We start from the raw sequence: 17,759 nt of genomic DNA, 5'->3' as shown, positions 1-17,759 counted from the left end.
ATATATTTAATGCAATCATTTAAAAGAAAAAGAAAATTTACAATCACAAATACATATGGCTCATAGTTTTATATTCCTTGAATCGTAATTTACCTTTTACTAAAGTGCAGTGGGTAGGTTCAAAACGTCTTTCAGACGACCCCACAAGCGGTTAGCGCGTGTACCATATAGAAGCGATGCGGTCGGAAAGTCCATACCCTTTCGATCGGTCATCTGTTGGATGCCAGAACGACTTTAATGTTTTTAATAATCTTTGCGTATCGTATTTAGAGACCATATGCTCGTATTTAAATATGAAATAATAATAATAATAATAATAATAAATATATATATATATATACACTTCCTGGTTTGCGTGGTGACGTCGCGGCATAGCGACTCACACAACCGCATTGTTGTGGGGGAAGAGAAGCTCAGGCAGCCGCTGAGCCCTGCCACTTCTTACTGCTTTTCCACAGTCCCAGCGATCGATTTTAAGCCTCATATCCTAGTATATCACTTGAAACCGCTCCCGTCGCCCTGGATACCTGTCGGTTACTTCTAAGGTTCACTCGGTTCAGCGCGAGCCGCGGTCGCCTTTGGATGACCAGACTGAATGTGGATTTAACTGCTGCTTCGCTCCGCAGGCCGCACCGCCATTGCTGCTGTTTTTATAAGCTTAATTCTTGAAAATAGCGAGGTAAGTTTTACCTCACTCTCGTTTTACCCGTTTAATGTTTTTCCCTGTACCCTGGATACCTTTAAGTTAAAAACGAAACAGTGCTACTCATAGAAAAAGACAACTTTTTTAATTGAGGTAGTTTCTTGTGTTGGTCGCCATATTTCCTTCCTCTTCAAGTCCCTGTAGTAGCAGGCTAATGTTAGCCCGGTTTCTGGACGGACTAGCAACTAGAGAGGCCACCGCCTGTTTATTAAGGGGAACAACATGGTTGTCTTTTCTTGTAACCCGCCAGTGTTTGATTGGTCGTTCTAAAGCAGGTTCGAAACATAGCACGGATCACTGTCTAGACGGACTTACCGTACCTACCCGTACCGGACATGGATCTAGTAACAAGCTGCAGCTACGTGGAGCCGCTGTTATTCAGGAAACAAACCACACAGGTTGCGCAGATCGGAGGCTCCTTGTCTTCGGCATTGCTGCTTCCTGCTCTCGATGCATTTCTTTCATTTGTCCAGTGAAGGTTGAAGGTACTGTTAGCGCAGCCGGCTGAAAGCGCATTGATCTCACGAGTTAAAGGTGCACCAGCACACGTTGGAGCACTATGTTCAAAGCTGCTAGCTTAACTTCACTTGCCCTGGTTTAAAAAATAAAATAAAGTGTGTGTCGCGAAGGTACAAATCTAAGTAATAGCGTTATTTGGGGGGAGTTGGATTTCAGGGAAATCGATATACATATGCAAACATGGCTGGAATAATTCATTTGATAATGGTTTACCTGGCCAATAATAGATACGCTTGGAAAGTAGGTTTTGGTGGTTTTCTTCGTCTATGACATTTAACTATATCTTTCACGTTTTGGTTATAGAAAGATAGATCTTTTTAATGGTGTGTCAACAAATTCATAAAGAGCACAAGAAATTAAAATCCAAGTAGCCCCAGTCCTGATCTGTTTTTCTGTAGCTGTCAATGGATCAGATTTACTGTAGGATTAAAATTGACGTCACAACTTTATTCTGGATCTCACATTAAGGTTTTTATTTAATATTTACTAATTAGCATTTTGGAGTATTTTGATATGATTCCCTAACTAATGTAATGAACAGGGTTTTGTTTAGCAACTTTAACATAGCACTCCTTTAATATAGTCAAAACAATTGCACCATCAGGTTCAAAAGACAGCAGTCGGTCATTTAAATGTAGAAGGCTTACTACTACTTTAAATTAGGCTTGACGAAGAAGACACAAAATACAGAGGTGAAAACTTTGTTTCGGGACATTTTTTCCCTTATCTGTAAACAAAGGTTGGAAGATGTGACAGCAGCCAGTTGTGTACATGCAGAAATGTACAGTGAAATCCATGACATGGCAGCTTTCTCAGCAGCTGCTAGATCAGCGAGTTATTTATAATAATAATAATAATAATAATAACTTTTTGTGTAGCGCTTTTCAAGAAACCCAACGATGATTTACAAAAGAGTATAAATTTTAAAACAAATATTTACACATTTGTTTCATTGCTTGGGTTTTTTCAGGGTCCTCATAGCTCAAACATGAAGAAGAAAAGTCGAAACCAACGTCCAGCAGTGATTAAGAGAGAGACTTCTCCCATCAAGCCATCGCCCAACCGGGAGACACTGACATATGCACAAGCTCAGCGAATGGTGGAGTTGGAGGTGGATGGCCGTGTACACCGGCTCAGCATCTACGACAAGCTGGATGTTATCACAGACGACGACCCCACAGCTCAAGAGATCATGGAGTGTAACAGCAACAAGGAGAATAACGAGAAGCCCCAGCAGGTTCTGGTGCGCTCTGTCCGCCTCAAAAACAACCAGCAGAAGAAGAATGCAGCTCTCACCACCTCACATGGTGGTAGTGCCACCCACAGCAGTGCCAGTGGCCTATTGGAGCCGAAGGTTAGAACAGTTGAATACAATCTGCCAGTGGTACCGAAAAGGCCAGCAACCTACTACAAATACACTGAGAGGACACCTGAGGAGCTGGATGAGGAGGTGGAGTATGACATGGATGAGGAAGACTATGCCTGGATGGAGATCATCAATGAGAAAAGAAAAAGTGAGGGAATAAGTCAAGTGTCGCACAACCTGTTTGAGTTTCTCATGGATCGCTTTGAGAAAGAGTCATTCTTAGCCACGCAAGGTCAGAGTGACTTGCAGTCACTTGTGGATGAGGATGCTGTGTGCTGCATATGCATGGATGGAGATGGAGCCGACAGTAACGTCATCCTCTTCTGCGACTCCTGCAACATTGCCGTGCACCAGGAGTGCTACGGTGTGCCATACATCCCCGAAGGCCAGTGGCTTTGTCGCCACTGCCTCCAGTGTCCGACACGACCGGCTGAGTGTGTTTTCTGCCCGAATCGAGGAGGAGCTCTGAAGAAGACAGATGATGACCGCTGGGGCCATGTAGCATGTGCCCTGTGGGTGCCCGAAGTTGGCTTCTCGGACACAGTTTTCATCGAGCCCATTGACGGTGTCCGCAACATCCCACCTGCTCGCTGGAAGCTTACTTGCTATCTGTGTAAGGAGAAAGGTGTCGGCGCGTGCATCCAGTGTGACAAGATCAACTGTTACACCGCCTTCCACGTTAGCTGCGCCCAGAAAGCTGGTCTCTGCATGAAGATGGAGCCCGTCAAAGAGGTGACTGCATCTGGTGCCACCACTTTCTCTGTGAAAAAGACTGCTTACTGTTGCAGCCACACACCTGAAGGCTGTGACCGCCGGCCACTCAACATCTATGAGGAGCCCCACCCTAAAAATGGAGCCTTTCACAAGCGAGCTGAAAAGAAAGGGAAGGCCAAGGGCTGGCAGAAGAAAAAGAATAAACGAGCAGACCCTGAACCAGAAACGGAACCTGAAACTCCGACCAGCTCTGGACCTAGCATTACTGCTTCAAGGTAACAGTCAGCCTTAGCTTACCAAATCAACACTCTCTCTCCTTGGTCTTTTGTCCTTTATTTCATTTGAAATTATAATTTTTTTCTGCTTCTAATTTTAGTTGAGTGCTATCTAAGGTAGGGATTTTTAATACATACAGAAAACAGTAAAACTGTATGAATCTGGAAAAAGTAAATATTGAAAGTTTAACTTGAGATAAGTGATATTTATCAGTAGTACTTCAAGAGAACTTTGCCAGCATTATTCCAATATAGTGGAGTTAAAGGTTTTTTCCACGGGTGTGTCAGCAGTGATTTTTATAAGAGATGAATACAAAGATATCTGATTGGTCAAAAATGACAAGCCAGAGATCTGACAGCATTTTAGAGCTACGGAGAAAATATTATCAAAAATATTATTATTATTATTCACTGATTAATATTCCCCTTTTCTTCTATGTTGGGTTAGTTTTGATACCATCCTCAACCAGGTATCAGTTCAGAGGAAGCGTTCATTTGTTGAGGGGGTGCTGAGCTACTGGGTGCTGAAGAGGCAGTCAAGGAACAATGTGCCCCTAATCCGCCGGTTACAGGCCAACCCACAGCCGCCCAAAGCCAAGAAGACGGTCAGTTCTGTTAACAGCTAGCAACCTCACACAGTAGGGTATTGTCCTTTTTAATGTAGTTCTTGTTATTGAGCTGACACTTGTTTCCTGCAGGACCATATGGAGTCTAACCAGGCACTGAAGGAGCAGTTGAAAGAGTGGCACCGCCTCCGTCACGACCTGGAGCGAGCCCGCCTGTTGCTGGAGCTCATCAGGAAGAGAGAAAAACTGAAGAGGGAGGAGGTAAAACCCTTTCAGCATTTACTACTTCACGATTGTCTAGTGCAGAGCTTTATTCCTTTCATCATTTCTTTTCAGGACACATTGTTTATTCTCAAGTTAAAGCTAAATATTTTACTTTTCATTTACTACTCACTATTGTAATTATATTTGTTCTTGTTTAGTTAACTCATTACTACCCACAACATCCCAAATTCCACTGATTAGTTGGACAGCTCCTCACAAATTTGACTACTTGACTGTTAGTCTAAAACCTTTTATGTGCTTCAAACACCCAATGCGCTAAAACATAAACATCGACCCCAAAATTGGATTTACTGTATACACACATTCGGTTTTAATAAACATTGACCTTGGACTCTTGATAACACCTCATGCCATTCATGTGGATTAACATTGTTTGGCTACCTTCTTTCGACAGATGAAGCTTCAGCAATCAGTGCTGGAGGTCCAGCTGACTCCCTTCAACATCCTGCTGAGAGCTGTGCTCAGTCAGCTGCAGGAGAAGGACCAGTACAGCATCTTCGCTCAGCCTGTCAGCATTAAAGAGGTCAGCAGTTGTTCATTATTCACTTTAAAACAGTTTAAAGCAAGTCTTTTTCCCCCAGTTCAAATGAAATGGCTAATATATAACGACATTTAGCAACACCTCTTTTTCCTGCCATAGTCTTAGTCAAAGATGTTTATTTATAAAGTCTGTTTAACATCTACATAACTGTATTAAACAAATCGAGTGTGTCTCCATCATTATACTAAAAGTAGTTCACTGAACCGAAATCACCAGTTCAAGAAGACCCAATTTAATGTGAAAGTATTCTCATTTCAGAAAACATTTCACGCATTGCATTTGAGATGACTGGCTTTTCATTACATTATAGTGCTCTATCAGTTGCTTTAAGCAACAGTTGCATTCCTTAAAAGCATACTTTCCATTGAAACTCAGGAACGATGTCCCATGTTCACGTGATGAAAATTTCAGGATAATGAGATGCACTGACACCAATTTGTTAATGAGTACTGGTTTCGACTAATGGTAAAAGTGTACATAACATACTACCAGGGATATCAGGGATCACCACCATATCACCATATTTGCAAGTTTAGCAGTAGATTGTGTGGTATAAAGCAGAGCTCCTTGTTTTATTATGTGGGACAAGTCTGGTTCCACCATGCTCAACTGGTACAGACAGGGTTTCAGGCCCTTGTACTTCCACAATGTGTATTTGGCTCCACCCTCTCTTCAGCCTAATTGAAGAATATTTGTCCATGTGCAAATAGAGAGTGTATGATAGGGGCCTGTGATTCAAATCAGCGATTCCTGTGCATCTGTGGTATTCTCTCTACTGTTTTCTTTTCTTTTTTCCTTTTTTTAATTTATTTTTTTATTTACAGTGATATTTACCACGATGAAACATCCATCCATCCTCTTCCACTTATCCATATCAGGGTCATATCCCAGATACCATAGAGCAAGAGGCAGGGTACACCCTGGACAGATCACCACTCAGAGCCATTCACACTTTAATCACCAGTTAACCTAACCCCACTCATTCCATGTCTTTGGAGTGTGGGAGGAAGAGAGAACCCATGCAAGCGCCACACAGAAAGGTCCCAGCCAGGTGGTGAAGTCAAACTCAGGACCTTCTTGCTGTGAGGCAGCAGTGTTAACCACACAACACCGTGCTGCCCTGACAGTGAAACATGTAGCACGGATTCCATACCTCAGTATCAAGTGGGTTGTATGAACAGCTAAACAGTGAAACTAATGGCACCTTTTGTGCCAATGATCGAAGAAATGCAATTTGTTTATGTGAGTGCAAAGCTTCTTGATATAAATGAAAGCATGCATTGTTTTCTAAATTTGGACAACCTGTGTTGCAAAGGTTGACCATTTTGAGGTTTAAAAATTGACATCCAAGTTCTGAAACTAGTGCCCAAACCGATCATCCATAAAAATCAAGCTTTAGAGGGTCAAGGCTCAGTACCTTCCAGCGTGCCTTTTGAAAAAGGGATATCGTGAACCAGAATTTCTTCCTCCTCTTAGACTGCTGCACCTGATGTCTGTTCTCTGTTCTCTGCAGGTACCTGACTACCTGGATATCATCAAGAACCCTATTGACTTCTCCACCATGAGAAAAAGAATCGATGCTCACTTCTACAGGAGCCTGGAGGAGTTTGAAGCAGACTTTGACCTCATAATATCCAACTGCATGACATACAATGCCAAGGACACCTTCTTTTACAAGGCGGCTCAGCGGATGCAAGACCATGGCGGAGCCATCCTTCGCAGGGCCCGCAGAGAAGCAGAGAGGATTGGCTTCGACTTCCCCAGTGGGTTGCATCTTCCTGAAGTTCCGAAACTGGAGCCAACACCGCCATTCACCTGGGAAGATGGTAGGCTTATAGTGCTTTATGAAGTAATAAATATCTGAAAGTGATAAGTAACTTATCTTTAATCGTTATCTCTTAAGTATATTGAATAATAATAAATATTTAAACAGTGAAAGTGTGAGTTCAATAGTAAAATAGTCATGTAATCAGGATAATGACGTGGTTATATGTCACTGTCCTCCGTAGTGGACCGCTTACTGACTCCCACGTACCGCCAAAAGACTCCTCTGGAGGATCAGCTGAAGGAGCTCCTGGAGAAACTGGACCTGAGCATAGCCATGAAGCACAGCCCGTCCCGCAGCAAGAGGCTAAAGCTACTCAAGAAAACCATCACGGAGGTCCGCAGTGAGATAAGCCTGAAGAATTCCCTGCCACCACAACCCTCTACTCCAGATCCCAGCCCATCTCCTGCTGAATCTGAAGACCAACCACTACGAGAACTGCTGGCAGATCCCAGTATACCACAGGAAGACAAGTCTTTACCTCCACCACCATTAGAGACATTAACCTTACCATCCCAAATTTTGCCTATGGACTTGGACCCGACCCCCGTGAAGCTCACAAAGCCCTTGGACCAGACACCCACAGAGTTTGAGGACGTCACCAACACATCTACCTCAGTGCCATCGGACACCCCTAATGGGCACATCCCAGAGTCGTTGCTCCCCAAAAGTGACCTCTACGTGGAACGCTATAACCGGAGGACCAATGTGCTCTTTCGGAAGTCAAAAAGTGCTAGCCCACAGAAACCACCCCGGACCCAAGAGGTCTCCTCTGGGTCCCCCCCACCCCTGGGCGCCAAAACCTTCCTGTCAGTAGTGATACCTCGATTGGAGACGCTCCTTCTGCCAAAGAAAAGAAAACGCAGCAGCAGTGCTGATGGTGAGGACGACGAGGAGTCGCCGATCAAACGCCTTGGTACAGGTGCCAGTCAGATATTAATTATTTTGTTTCAATTGCAAACAATGCTGGTGACAAAAAGATTCAGTGAGTTTAAAACAATTCTTGTATTATTATCCCTCTCAGGAATGGCAAACGGTTTTGTGGTGGAAGAGGAGGGTGTGGTCTCACAATCTCCCCGTTTGCTTGAGCCACGCCGACGCTGTGCCTCCGAGTCGAGCATCTCTTCAAGTGGAAGTATCCTTTGTGACACAAGGTGAGTGAGAAAAGAACCAACCAAATCCTGAGTGGCTATGCTTATTTTCATAATTTTGTCCTTAACTTCTTCCAGTGTTAACATTGTGGTGACCAAGTTTATAGTATAATCAGAACAATTAATATATGCGCCTCCAAGGCGAAAGGTGCCAAGACACTTTCTGTTTTCAAACCAAATTAGTTAACCGTCAGTTGCACACAGAGGTTTTCCACAAATGACAATACTGTCACAGTAAGTCTGCTTCTGTGGTCAACACCAGACGTTTAACAAACAAAAGATCATAGCAACAAAAAACTCACGTGGCAAAATGAAACGACTGAAATTAAAAAGGTGCTTGTTTGTGGTTATAACATATAAAAATAGTAGAATAAAAAATGTGATGACTTTAAATTACAGAAACAAAAGTCTTGATAGTGTCTATAAAAAGAACTAACCAAGAACAGTCACAGGTGTCACAGCTGGTTTATTTAACGTTTTCTTTGGTGTGTGGGGAGACGCTGACATGCGGAGTTTAAAACGAGCTTCATTTTGTAGTGGATGACTTTTTAGCTGGTGGAATACATTTGTGGTGCTGCTACCTTTAGTGGCAATAGTTTTACGGCATCCTTCCTGTGAAATCCAAATGATAGTCTCCATCCCTCGCTCGTCTGAAACTTCTGCTGCGATATGTTTTTCCTTATCTGGTAGTATATAAACACACATGCTCAGTGCAGTGTGCCAGGTAGAAACATTTCTGGTAGGGAGCGGGGGATTAATGATTCATTGGATGCATGGGAGAAAAAAAAACTCCTAGTAAATCCCATGCAGACAGCCTAGTATTGCCATGGCAATTTATAATTGTTTTAACCATCGTACGTGGAAAACTTGCAATAGATCAAGTATATTCGATATATCACCCACCCCTAGTTTGATGTATTATCTATTAGCTTATATTTTGTAAAACTAAAAGTTCTTTTGAAGTATAAAATTTGATATTTAATAATTTGGAACAAAATGTCATAAGACAAAAATGTCTTTTTAATAATATGAAGTAGGTTTCTTTTGGTTTCACTTGCTTAACTAGATTTGGAGTTTGAAAATGAATTGGTGAAGACAAAATTAATAATTGTTAGTCAATCATTCCAGCAGCTCATACATGAGGGTTTTTTAAAAAACAAAACAAAAAAACATTTTCCTCATTGACCTTTGCTCCTGCATCTTTCAGGACCGTTATCCTGTCTAAAAGTGGTAAAGGGCGACCGGCCACCGCTCGACGTAGCACTGTGGATGACAAAAGCACTCTAATGACCTGCATTGAAAATGGCGAGTTCATCAAAGCTGCAAAGATCTCTTCAGGTGAGCCGATCAGCTCTGGATTGTGACCTAATGAGTGTGCATGAAACAGCTTGGCAAGCTTTGATTTGTCATTTCTTACTTCTGTCTTCTGAAGACATTTACTAAACTAATTAAAGAGTGGCTCTTTATTGGGATACTAATACTTCTTATGTCCAAGCATGCAGCATTTTATTAAATTAATTTCTTGCTTTCATGTTACATCTTCACTTTTCTACTTTTACACCTGTGTAAAACAGAGCAATTGAAGTTGAATGAGTCATGTTGAGTGTCATAGGTTTTGATGTAAAAATCCTTTAAATAGAAATCCTTGAAAAGGGGTTACTACAGAACCATGAAATCACCGATTCATCAATGGAGTCTTCCACACTGGTTTTGAAACTGAGGTTAAGTGGTTCATCAGGTACTGGATTTAAGTCAGCATATTCTGCGCTCACACTGAGTTCAAGCTACAAAGGAAGTTGTGAACGCAGGAGAACAACAGAAACGGGAAACCGCGGATGGACGAGGTGGAAGTGAACTAAAGACTGGTATTTTCTTTGTGGATTCAAAGCGAATTATACACTCGTGCCCGTCAGCTACATTGTACTTGAACTGATGTGGTGCAACTACTAAAACTGCATTGTTCATCATTACTGCCGACGTTAATGAACATTGCATTATGACAGTCTTGAAGTTAGGAAGTTGGATTGATTGTGTGTGTGTTTGTGAGAGTGTGTGTGCAGTTTGTTTTTGAGTGAGTGTTTGCAATGGTAAAAGCAAATCTAAAGAAAGTTATTTCCTATGCCATTGATGAAAAGTATCAGCAGTACGTGAACTTAATATATAAATTAACACGGACATATTTATATTTAAAAAAAAAAAAAAAAAAAAGAGCCAGTACCCACACATACATACGATATACACCCTAAAAATGGTTTACATGGTCTGCTTAATAGAAAGTATTATTGGCGGTGTGTGTGCGTTGAGATTGGTTGTGCTCTCTGTTGCAGTGTATCCTTCATAACTTGCTTGTTGTTGTTCCTGTAGAGGTGTGGAAACCCACTGCTGCTTCTCCATTTGTTCTGGAGCCTCTTAAACTAGTTTGGGCTAAATGTAGTGGATATCCCTCCTTCCCTGCCCTGGTGAGTGAGTGTTAGTCCCCTCTGTATCTCATTACCCATCTGCCCCTCTGCCATTGTCCATCCTGTAGCTCGTAATTTGTGCTCATGGCCACGCAGGAGCTTCCAGCTGGCTGATAGTGGAATGGTTGTTGTTGTCGTGTGTAGTGTGGGTTGCTTCGCTCTGGGTGTATTGGGCTTGACTTGGCCTTGCATGCTTGTCTCTCTGAATGCTGCCTTCTTTCACCAGGTTATGCACTTCAGCTTCTTTTCCTTTTTTTTCTTAAAAATACTGGAAATCAAGTGTTTTGAATTAGAATACAGAAAACACAAAGGACATGGAAGTGACTAAATATGTCAACAAACAGGGCAATAATTTAAGATACATCAGTTGAAAGAAATCTCACGCATTCACACAACTGTCAGTTCAAGATGGGGGATTACATTGGATTAGTTTACCTAATTTTACAGGCTTCTGCAGATTGTTTCACTTGTGTGCAGCATAATAAAAGTCAGCTCCCTAAATTTAGTATTAGGATAATGAATTTCAGGACCAGTGAGTCATGGAGCTGCAGAGCAATGTGAAATTGATCTCTAGTTAAAGGATAGTCCCTGAAAGTTTGCCCACTTGGGCAAAGGATGAAATTTCCCTCCATAACATGCATTGAGAACCAGGAAAAAAGGCTAAGTGTCACAATGGTAAAGAATTGTTCCAAAAAGCCTGGATCCTTCTCCTGATTGAACCACAAGTTAATCACTTAAGTTGGGCCAAGAACCCACATCTGCAAAAAAACGTCATGCTAACCCCATCCATAACATTTTGTGTAAATCTGCTAACAAATAGAAACACTGAACCAATCCCCCTTTTTGGTGGAATTAACAAATAAAATCCAGTAAGGTTCTTTTCAACAGCTACCTCCCAACTTTCACATGCATTCTAAAATCTATCCCCTGTTACCAATGACAGGGTGGAAAGAGACTGTGCTGAAGGGTTTAAGGTCAGAGGCAGTCTAATGCAAATACATTACATCATCATATATAACAACAATTTGCTCCTTGCAAATCTGGGCAGAATAGTCTCTTTAAAGAGCTTAAGTTCATTAATATGATTTTAAAATACAGTTTGCAAGTCAGAAACAAAGATCTTTTTGATCAGTGTCACTTAAAAAGAAAGTCACTTTACAGGAACTGTTAGTTTGTATAGAAACAGCATCCTTCAGTTTTAGTTACAAGCTTTAAAGTTAGCAACATGAAAAATCAAGTCCACTTATAGTTAAGCATGTAATTTATTTCTTACATTGTCAAAAGCCTTAGCTAAATAACTTGGCTGGCACAATGTCAGTGTCATGTAAGACTTACACTGCTCACACAGTACTGTCTAAAAATAAAGACAGTACTCTGTATTTAATTGGTATAATATTTGCTAACTCCTTAGTCTGAATGTCTAACAAACTGGGGTGTTTTTAGTCACTGCAATTAGACATAAAATGTAAGTCAAGTAGTCAACTTGTAGCAGGGCTACAAATAATGTCTTTAGCTTTACTTGATCAGCTAGAATGGAAACGAGTGAAATGAGAATTAGGGAAAAAAAAGCTCAGGGTCAGATTTTTCTAATGCAGAAAACACTTTCAAATATGCCCATCCAAAAAAAATAACATTCATTAAAACATCACATCTACTGTAAGAATGAAATAGAAATGGAGTAATTATAGAACTGTTTAGATCTTCTCTATTTCTTTTACTTCCGAGTGGAGACAAAGCTAATTTTGCATTTTGAATTATTTGATCTAGCTCAGTAGGAATTGAGCCATTTGGAATTAATAGTTTTTTTGGACTTCTCAGTTATCAGTACCTTTTACAGAAAGATTTCCCCCCAAGCAAGACGTGGACAACTTACAGCTTAGATGTGGAGTTGATGGCAGAAGCAGATATTTAACTCTTCACAGAAATGGCACTGACTTGGTGATGTTAGTGGGCTGTTCAAATAACACAAACAAACCAAAAGTAATGTACTTATCAAGACAAATTAGTATTTTTGCAAGTTTTCAGCCAGCCATTTAAATTAAAAAAAAAACAAACAAAAAAAAAAGTCCCAAACTCCAGGTGCCAATTTTTGGCCACACGTTTTCCTGCGAGAAGTCTGCCTCCCTCAGTGTCCCGCTCCATTTTCTTGGTCTTCACAGATCATGGACCCCAGGTCACGGAGGACAATGTGTCGGCACAGCGGGGTGGAGCTTCCCCAGCCACCGTTGGACGTTCTCAGAGCCGGAGAGCGGATGCAGTTCAGGTCCGCAGAGAAACTCTTCCTCGTCCACTTCTTCGACAGCAGGCGCAGCTGGTGAGCAGCCAACTTCTTTCACTGTTAGCTGGGATTGAATTAATCTTGCTTAAACAAAACAAGTGATCAAGACAGATTGTACGTTTGAAACCTATTTAACCTGGAAAGCAACATTTGATCCACTCTAATCTACTCCTGCTGTTGTCGATGAGCTCCACCAGTCATATCTGTGGCTAGCCAATGTATGAGTCACTGTAGCCTGCTTAATGACAGCTTTTTAATGTGTTCATAATAGGAAACTTAACTATTGTGATGTGGTCCCCAAACAGTTTTTCCAGAGACCTAGTTTGGGAGAAGAGGGGGAAAAAAGAAAAAAGGAAAGCTTCACTTTAACAAAAATTTACTTTTGTACTGATGTTGTTTAAGAGTGACTTCTGAGACAGAAAACAAAACACATTAGCCACTTAATACAGACCTTTTTTTGTCCTATGTCAAATTATTACTATATATGTAAAACAAAACCAATTTAGACTGATCAGACTATGAAAGAGATGCTGAACTGCATTCTGTGTCTTGTACAAAAGGTCTTGAAAGGAACTCCACTTCGTCACATGTGAAAACATTTTCCAAAATGGTCTTCTCTCTCATCAGGCAATGGCTTCCTAAATCCAAAATGGCTCCCTTTGGCGTCAATAAGATGCTCGACAGAATGAAGCTGATGGAGGCTCGGTCGTCCTCCGTCCGAAAATCTGTGCGACTCGCCTTCGATCGAGCCATGAACCATCTAGACCGAGCTAGAGAGCTCGAGCCGAACACTGGCCTTGGTGTCACGATTTGAAGCCCCGCCACCTCAAGAATCCTCCCATCTCCCAATCATGTTTTTGTCACTGCAGAGAACACGGTGTCTGCTGTATACGCACAACACAAACACATCTTGTTTACTATGTCCTTCAAACTGGAACCAAATCATTTCCACCCTTCCTCACACACAGGTTCCACCTCTCTGAAATACTGTAGCTTGAAACAGTTGTTCTTATTTGTCAAGAGCTATGCAATGAAAAACGTCTTTGTTAGTGGATTCAAAAAGTTGACAGGGGAAAAAAAAAAAAAAAAAAAAGAAATCAAATCTTGGCTGCGAGGACTGAAAAGTAGCAGGTCTAAACCTGTTGAATGTGGCAGAGTTTGGCCTCTGACCTCCTTAAATGTGCTGCAAGACTGCTGCAATCTCACTGCCATGAAATTGTCCATCATTGTGTGTGACAGCAGCAGCTCCTGTAAATATCCTGTACAAGGCCTGACACTAATTTATTCATTCCCTCAGTCAGTTTTGGTACACAGCATTCTGATATTTATACAGTGAGGTGATGATCCGCGCTGTCAACAGCACTGACAGTGTTGGGATTTCTGCTGGTGCTATCTCTACAGAGAAAAATCAAACATGCATACTGTATTGAACCTTTTTATTTCACCTTCTTTTGTACGTTTTTTGTAAGTTATTGAGTTCTCAAGCTTCAAGTTCTCATCTTTGGCATTAATGCGTTTTTGTGTGTGCTTTTTTTCTTTTTTTTTTTTAAATTCTGAATGTTTTTACTGGACTACTTTTTTTTTTTTTTTTTTACTGTTTGTACATATTTATATAACATCTATAAAACTCTCAAAGTTTAAAATGCCCAAAGTGCATCATTCACACCAAAACAAAGGAGAAAAAAGCTGCCCACAGGTCCCCCAATTATCTTTTATGGGGGTTTTATTAGATTTTTTTTTTTCAGGTTTTTAGCCTGTTTGTTTGCTGTGATGAGTTAAAGTCTTCTGTAAAAATGTCATAGAATCACCTTCTCAACCTGGAGTGAGCTGTAGGCGAGAAGAGAATGTGCCTGTACTAATTTATTGTAAATTCAAAAATGTATATGCATTACTTTATAGAGAAAGTAAGAAAATACTACAGGTGCACTAGGAGTCACACATAGAAGCCCCTTCTCTTTTACCTGTGTCAGTCTTTGTTTTCCCATATTGATAGCATTAAATCTGAAGGGTGAGGTGACAGTGTTTGATGTTTTATTTTGGCAGGGTAGCAGTGGGTAGACTTCCTGTTTTCTTTGGTCCTTCTGAATGTGGATGTTGTGTGTAAATAGATTTGGTACTTTAGCTGATTCTCTGGGAAAAACCACAGTTAACAGGGAACGGAACCCAGCTGACAGCAGGCTGGTGGGATTTTTATACTAAAACACTGAAATTAAAATATGTTATTAAATCAATCCGAATGTCTTCTGGCTTTGTTTTTACACATTTTTCAAGAAAAAAAAAATCAAGGCTGTTTGCCTGGTTTTATAGTACTTGTTATACTGAGAAGTTTTTATATTGAAAATAAAAATTTGAGTAAACAAGTTCAGCAACTTCCCTGTATATCACCAAGTGACCATTAGATGGAGCCATTGCACCTTAACTGATTAAAGGAAATGTCTTATTAACACAAACAAGAATAATAAATGCAGAACTCAATGCATTGTAGCCATTTGGGGACAGGGATAAGTCATCTATTCATTCAATATACTACATCACCATGACACTGTTTGACAACACAAATCAAAGTTGCACTACTTTATAGAGACACATGCTTCTTCTGATAATGTGGATAGAAGTTGTTCTTTAAGAGCTGGAACTTCCAAAGTCTGCCTGACCTCAACTCTGCTGTGGATGTTGTTTTTGATTTTAACGTCAGGTCCACTACCTTTTCCCACATGCCTTCAATATGAAGTCTGACCAATTTAAGTGTTAACTGAGCACTGAAATGTCACAAAAGAAGGAAGAACCATTTCCACAAATTACTGCACTAATTTTTCAAGTGAGAAAATATAATTTCATTCAATATTTAATTGCACTCATTTGCACTGCAAGTATGCAGTCACTAGAAGAAGAAGAAGAAAAGAAATACTTTGAAAGACTATGATTACACAAATGAAAAGTCATTCTGCTCCATTCTTCAAACTGCAGCTGCCGTTTGTTTTTATTATCATTGCTGGTTCAGTTTTGACAGCCGTCCCTCAAATGTTTTTCTGATGACTCGTTATCCTTCAATTAGAAGCAGGGTCCAGGGGTTTAAATGTCTTTGAAGTTGGAAATTGTTAATTACCCATTTGGATGGATAATTAACAATTTCTAGCTAATCAATAAACCTAACACATGTTAACAACAATGCAGCCGCCACTGCTGCATATACGATGCTGGCTGAATCAACCAGCTTGCATCTGTTTGTTTGTGTTGAAGGTCATGAAACTTATTTTCTCCAGAGTGAAATCTAAAAAGCTGAAACAGTCTCTCTAAAATTCTGACAAATTCTGCTGAAATCTCCTTCCTGTCAGCACCAGTTGGATTCCTGTTTTATTATGTAAAAATCATGGTGTTTGATGCAGCATCACTCGAGCCCTAACCAATATCGTTGTCAGAATACAGTTTTTTGTTGAAGTTTGTGTTTTGTTTTCTTTCACTTAAGCCAAGAGGCAAGGATAAACGTGAATGTGCATTCATGTGTATGGAGGAGGATGTGGAGGACTGTTCAAGTCTAAAAATTCTGGGGGATTGGAAGGTTAAAAACACAACCCACTTTCAATATTTTCCTTGTTACAGGGACAATACAGCTAATGTTGAGTCCACAAGTTCACATAACACAATCTTATTCTGGTGAGATGCCATCCCACAGTGGGTAACCATCAGGAGGTGGTTCCATACTTGTGGTTCCTCTACATGCAGAGGGACCATTAACTCAATAAATTGTTATATTGCCAATATGACTAATCATCCAGTCCAATAAATGATGAACATAAGTCAATATCAGAGTAAAGAAAGATTGTGCACGTTTTTCATAGACATAGTGCATACACTCACACATCTTATGCTCAACCCCAAAATGCATTTTCCTTACAAATGTGCCACAATTTCAAGGGAAATAACGCCAATAGCATAAGATTTATTGCCTAGAAGCGCAGCTACAACAAAATAATCATGGTGTCACAAAGTGTGCCAAGTTTAATTCCTTCCTCTTCGAGGTAAAAAGGAAATTAAAACACAGAAAGGAACTTTAGTCTGAAGTGATGCCTTTAGTTGAAAAAAAAATAAGTTTTTAAATCAAGAACTCTGGTAAAATCTATTTAGTGTGCACTTTGCATAAGTCTGAGCTGTGAGGGATTATGCTGAAAACTGGGTTAATATAATTCAGTTCATTTGTATTTGCCAACTGGCTATTAAGAATTTTGCTAAAATATGTAGTTAAAATAAATAAATAAAACCAACCACTGCTGAGATACCTGGAGTATTCCATTAGTGAACAAACTGCTCCCAATATATCAACAAAGCCTAGAGCTGGAGGCAGCCACCCGCCACAGCACTAAAAACAAAGAGGACAGAACAACAAATATGAAAAACACAGTTATTAAATAGCTAAATAAACAATACTTCAAATGAAAGCTAAAAAATAAATAAATAAATCCCAGAATAAACAGCAGTCAGTGCTCCTGAAAAAACAAAACATAAGTTAGCTATGGCACCTACAAATTACTAAATGAAAATATACCAGTACAAAACAAAACACTGGAGTGGGTAAAACTATTAAAAAGTCCACTATTTCAGCTCACCAGGCAAAAGTATAAATCAGTTCAGCCCACAGGGGAGCCGAACCAGAGTCCAGGACAATGGCAGGAAGCAGTCCCCACACCTGGCTGCAATCACCTATTTAAGCCTTTGTATTCCTCTTATGATTGGCTGTTCAACTGCTACACCTGTATGACTGATTGTAAATCCAGCAATAAACTTTGAAATGAACTGTAACCAAACACTTTTATAATTGTCTTTTTTCTTGGCTTGTCCTTTTTAAATCTCTAAATAGGACTTTTTTTTTTTGCCAGCTCAAACCTTATCAAGTATAAACTTCATAAAGTATTCTCACATATCCTTATAGTGTTATACATACTTTAACTTATGTGTGTGCATTACTCCTCACTGTATTCAGTCTAGGTTTTACCATAATAGCATTACAGGGTAAAAGAGAAGAAGCTGCAGGCTTTATTAGAAGCCTTCTTTTTACCTTTTAATTATGGGGGAGTGCGCT

At 40.3% G+C, this 17,759-nt stretch overlaps 1 protein-coding gene and 1 long non-coding RNA gene across 5 annotated transcripts; one reads left to right on the top strand and one right to left on the bottom strand.

Annotated features, from left to right (window-relative positions):
• The first annotated feature begins 371 nt into the window (after positions 1 to 371).
• Positions 372 to 14,913, top strand: LOC102305625 (bromodomain-containing protein 1). 3 transcript variants are annotated; one of them, XM_005938322.3, is made up of 12 exons: positions 372 to 679; positions 2,193 to 3,577; positions 4,026 to 4,182; positions 4,276 to 4,404; positions 4,823 to 4,951; positions 6,483 to 6,795; positions 6,979 to 7,710; positions 7,819 to 7,948; positions 9,153 to 9,283; positions 10,310 to 10,404; positions 12,564 to 12,718; positions 13,310 to 14,913. In XM_005938322.3, exons 2-12 carry the CDS (start codon positions 2,211 to 2,213, stop codon positions 13,494 to 13,496), a joined length of 3,525 nt encoding a protein of 1,174 aa, XP_005938384.1. In that variant the 5' UTR covers positions 372 to 679; positions 2,193 to 2,210; the 3' UTR covers positions 13,497 to 14,913. The 3 variants fall into 3 exon arrangements, with proteins under 3 accessions (XP_005938384.1, XP_005938383.1, XP_005938385.1); XM_005938321.2 differs by having other exon boundaries at positions 373 to 679; positions 6,979 to 7,716; XM_005938323.2 differs by lacking the exon at positions 10,310 to 10,404 and having other exon boundaries at positions 373 to 679; positions 6,979 to 7,716; positions 13,310 to 13,633.
• On the bottom strand, positions 11,311 to 17,354 carry LOC102305429. 2 transcript variants are annotated; one of them, XR_316816.3, is made up of 4 exons: positions 17,287 to 17,354; positions 16,960 to 17,039; positions 12,964 to 13,000; positions 11,311 to 12,746 (listed from the first exon to the last, which is right to left on the bottom strand). It is a non-coding gene; the product is annotated as an uncharacterized LOC102305429 (long non-coding RNA). The 2 variants fall into 2 exon arrangements; XR_006055209.1 differs by having other exon boundaries at positions 11,311 to 13,000.
• Between the last annotated feature and the right edge of the window lie 405 nt (positions 17,355 to 17,759).

Source organism: Haplochromis burtoni, unplaced genomic scaffold (genome assembly GCF_018398535.1).
Source record: "Haplochromis burtoni strain Fernald_Lab_line unplaced genomic scaffold, NCSU_Asbu1 Contig_248, whole genome shotgun sequence".
Lineage (NCBI taxonomy): Eukaryota > Metazoa > Chordata > Actinopteri > Cichliformes > Cichlidae > Haplochromis > Haplochromis burtoni.
Note: the sequence above shows the minus strand (reverse complement) of the source record. Positions and strands in the feature narration are given on the sequence as shown.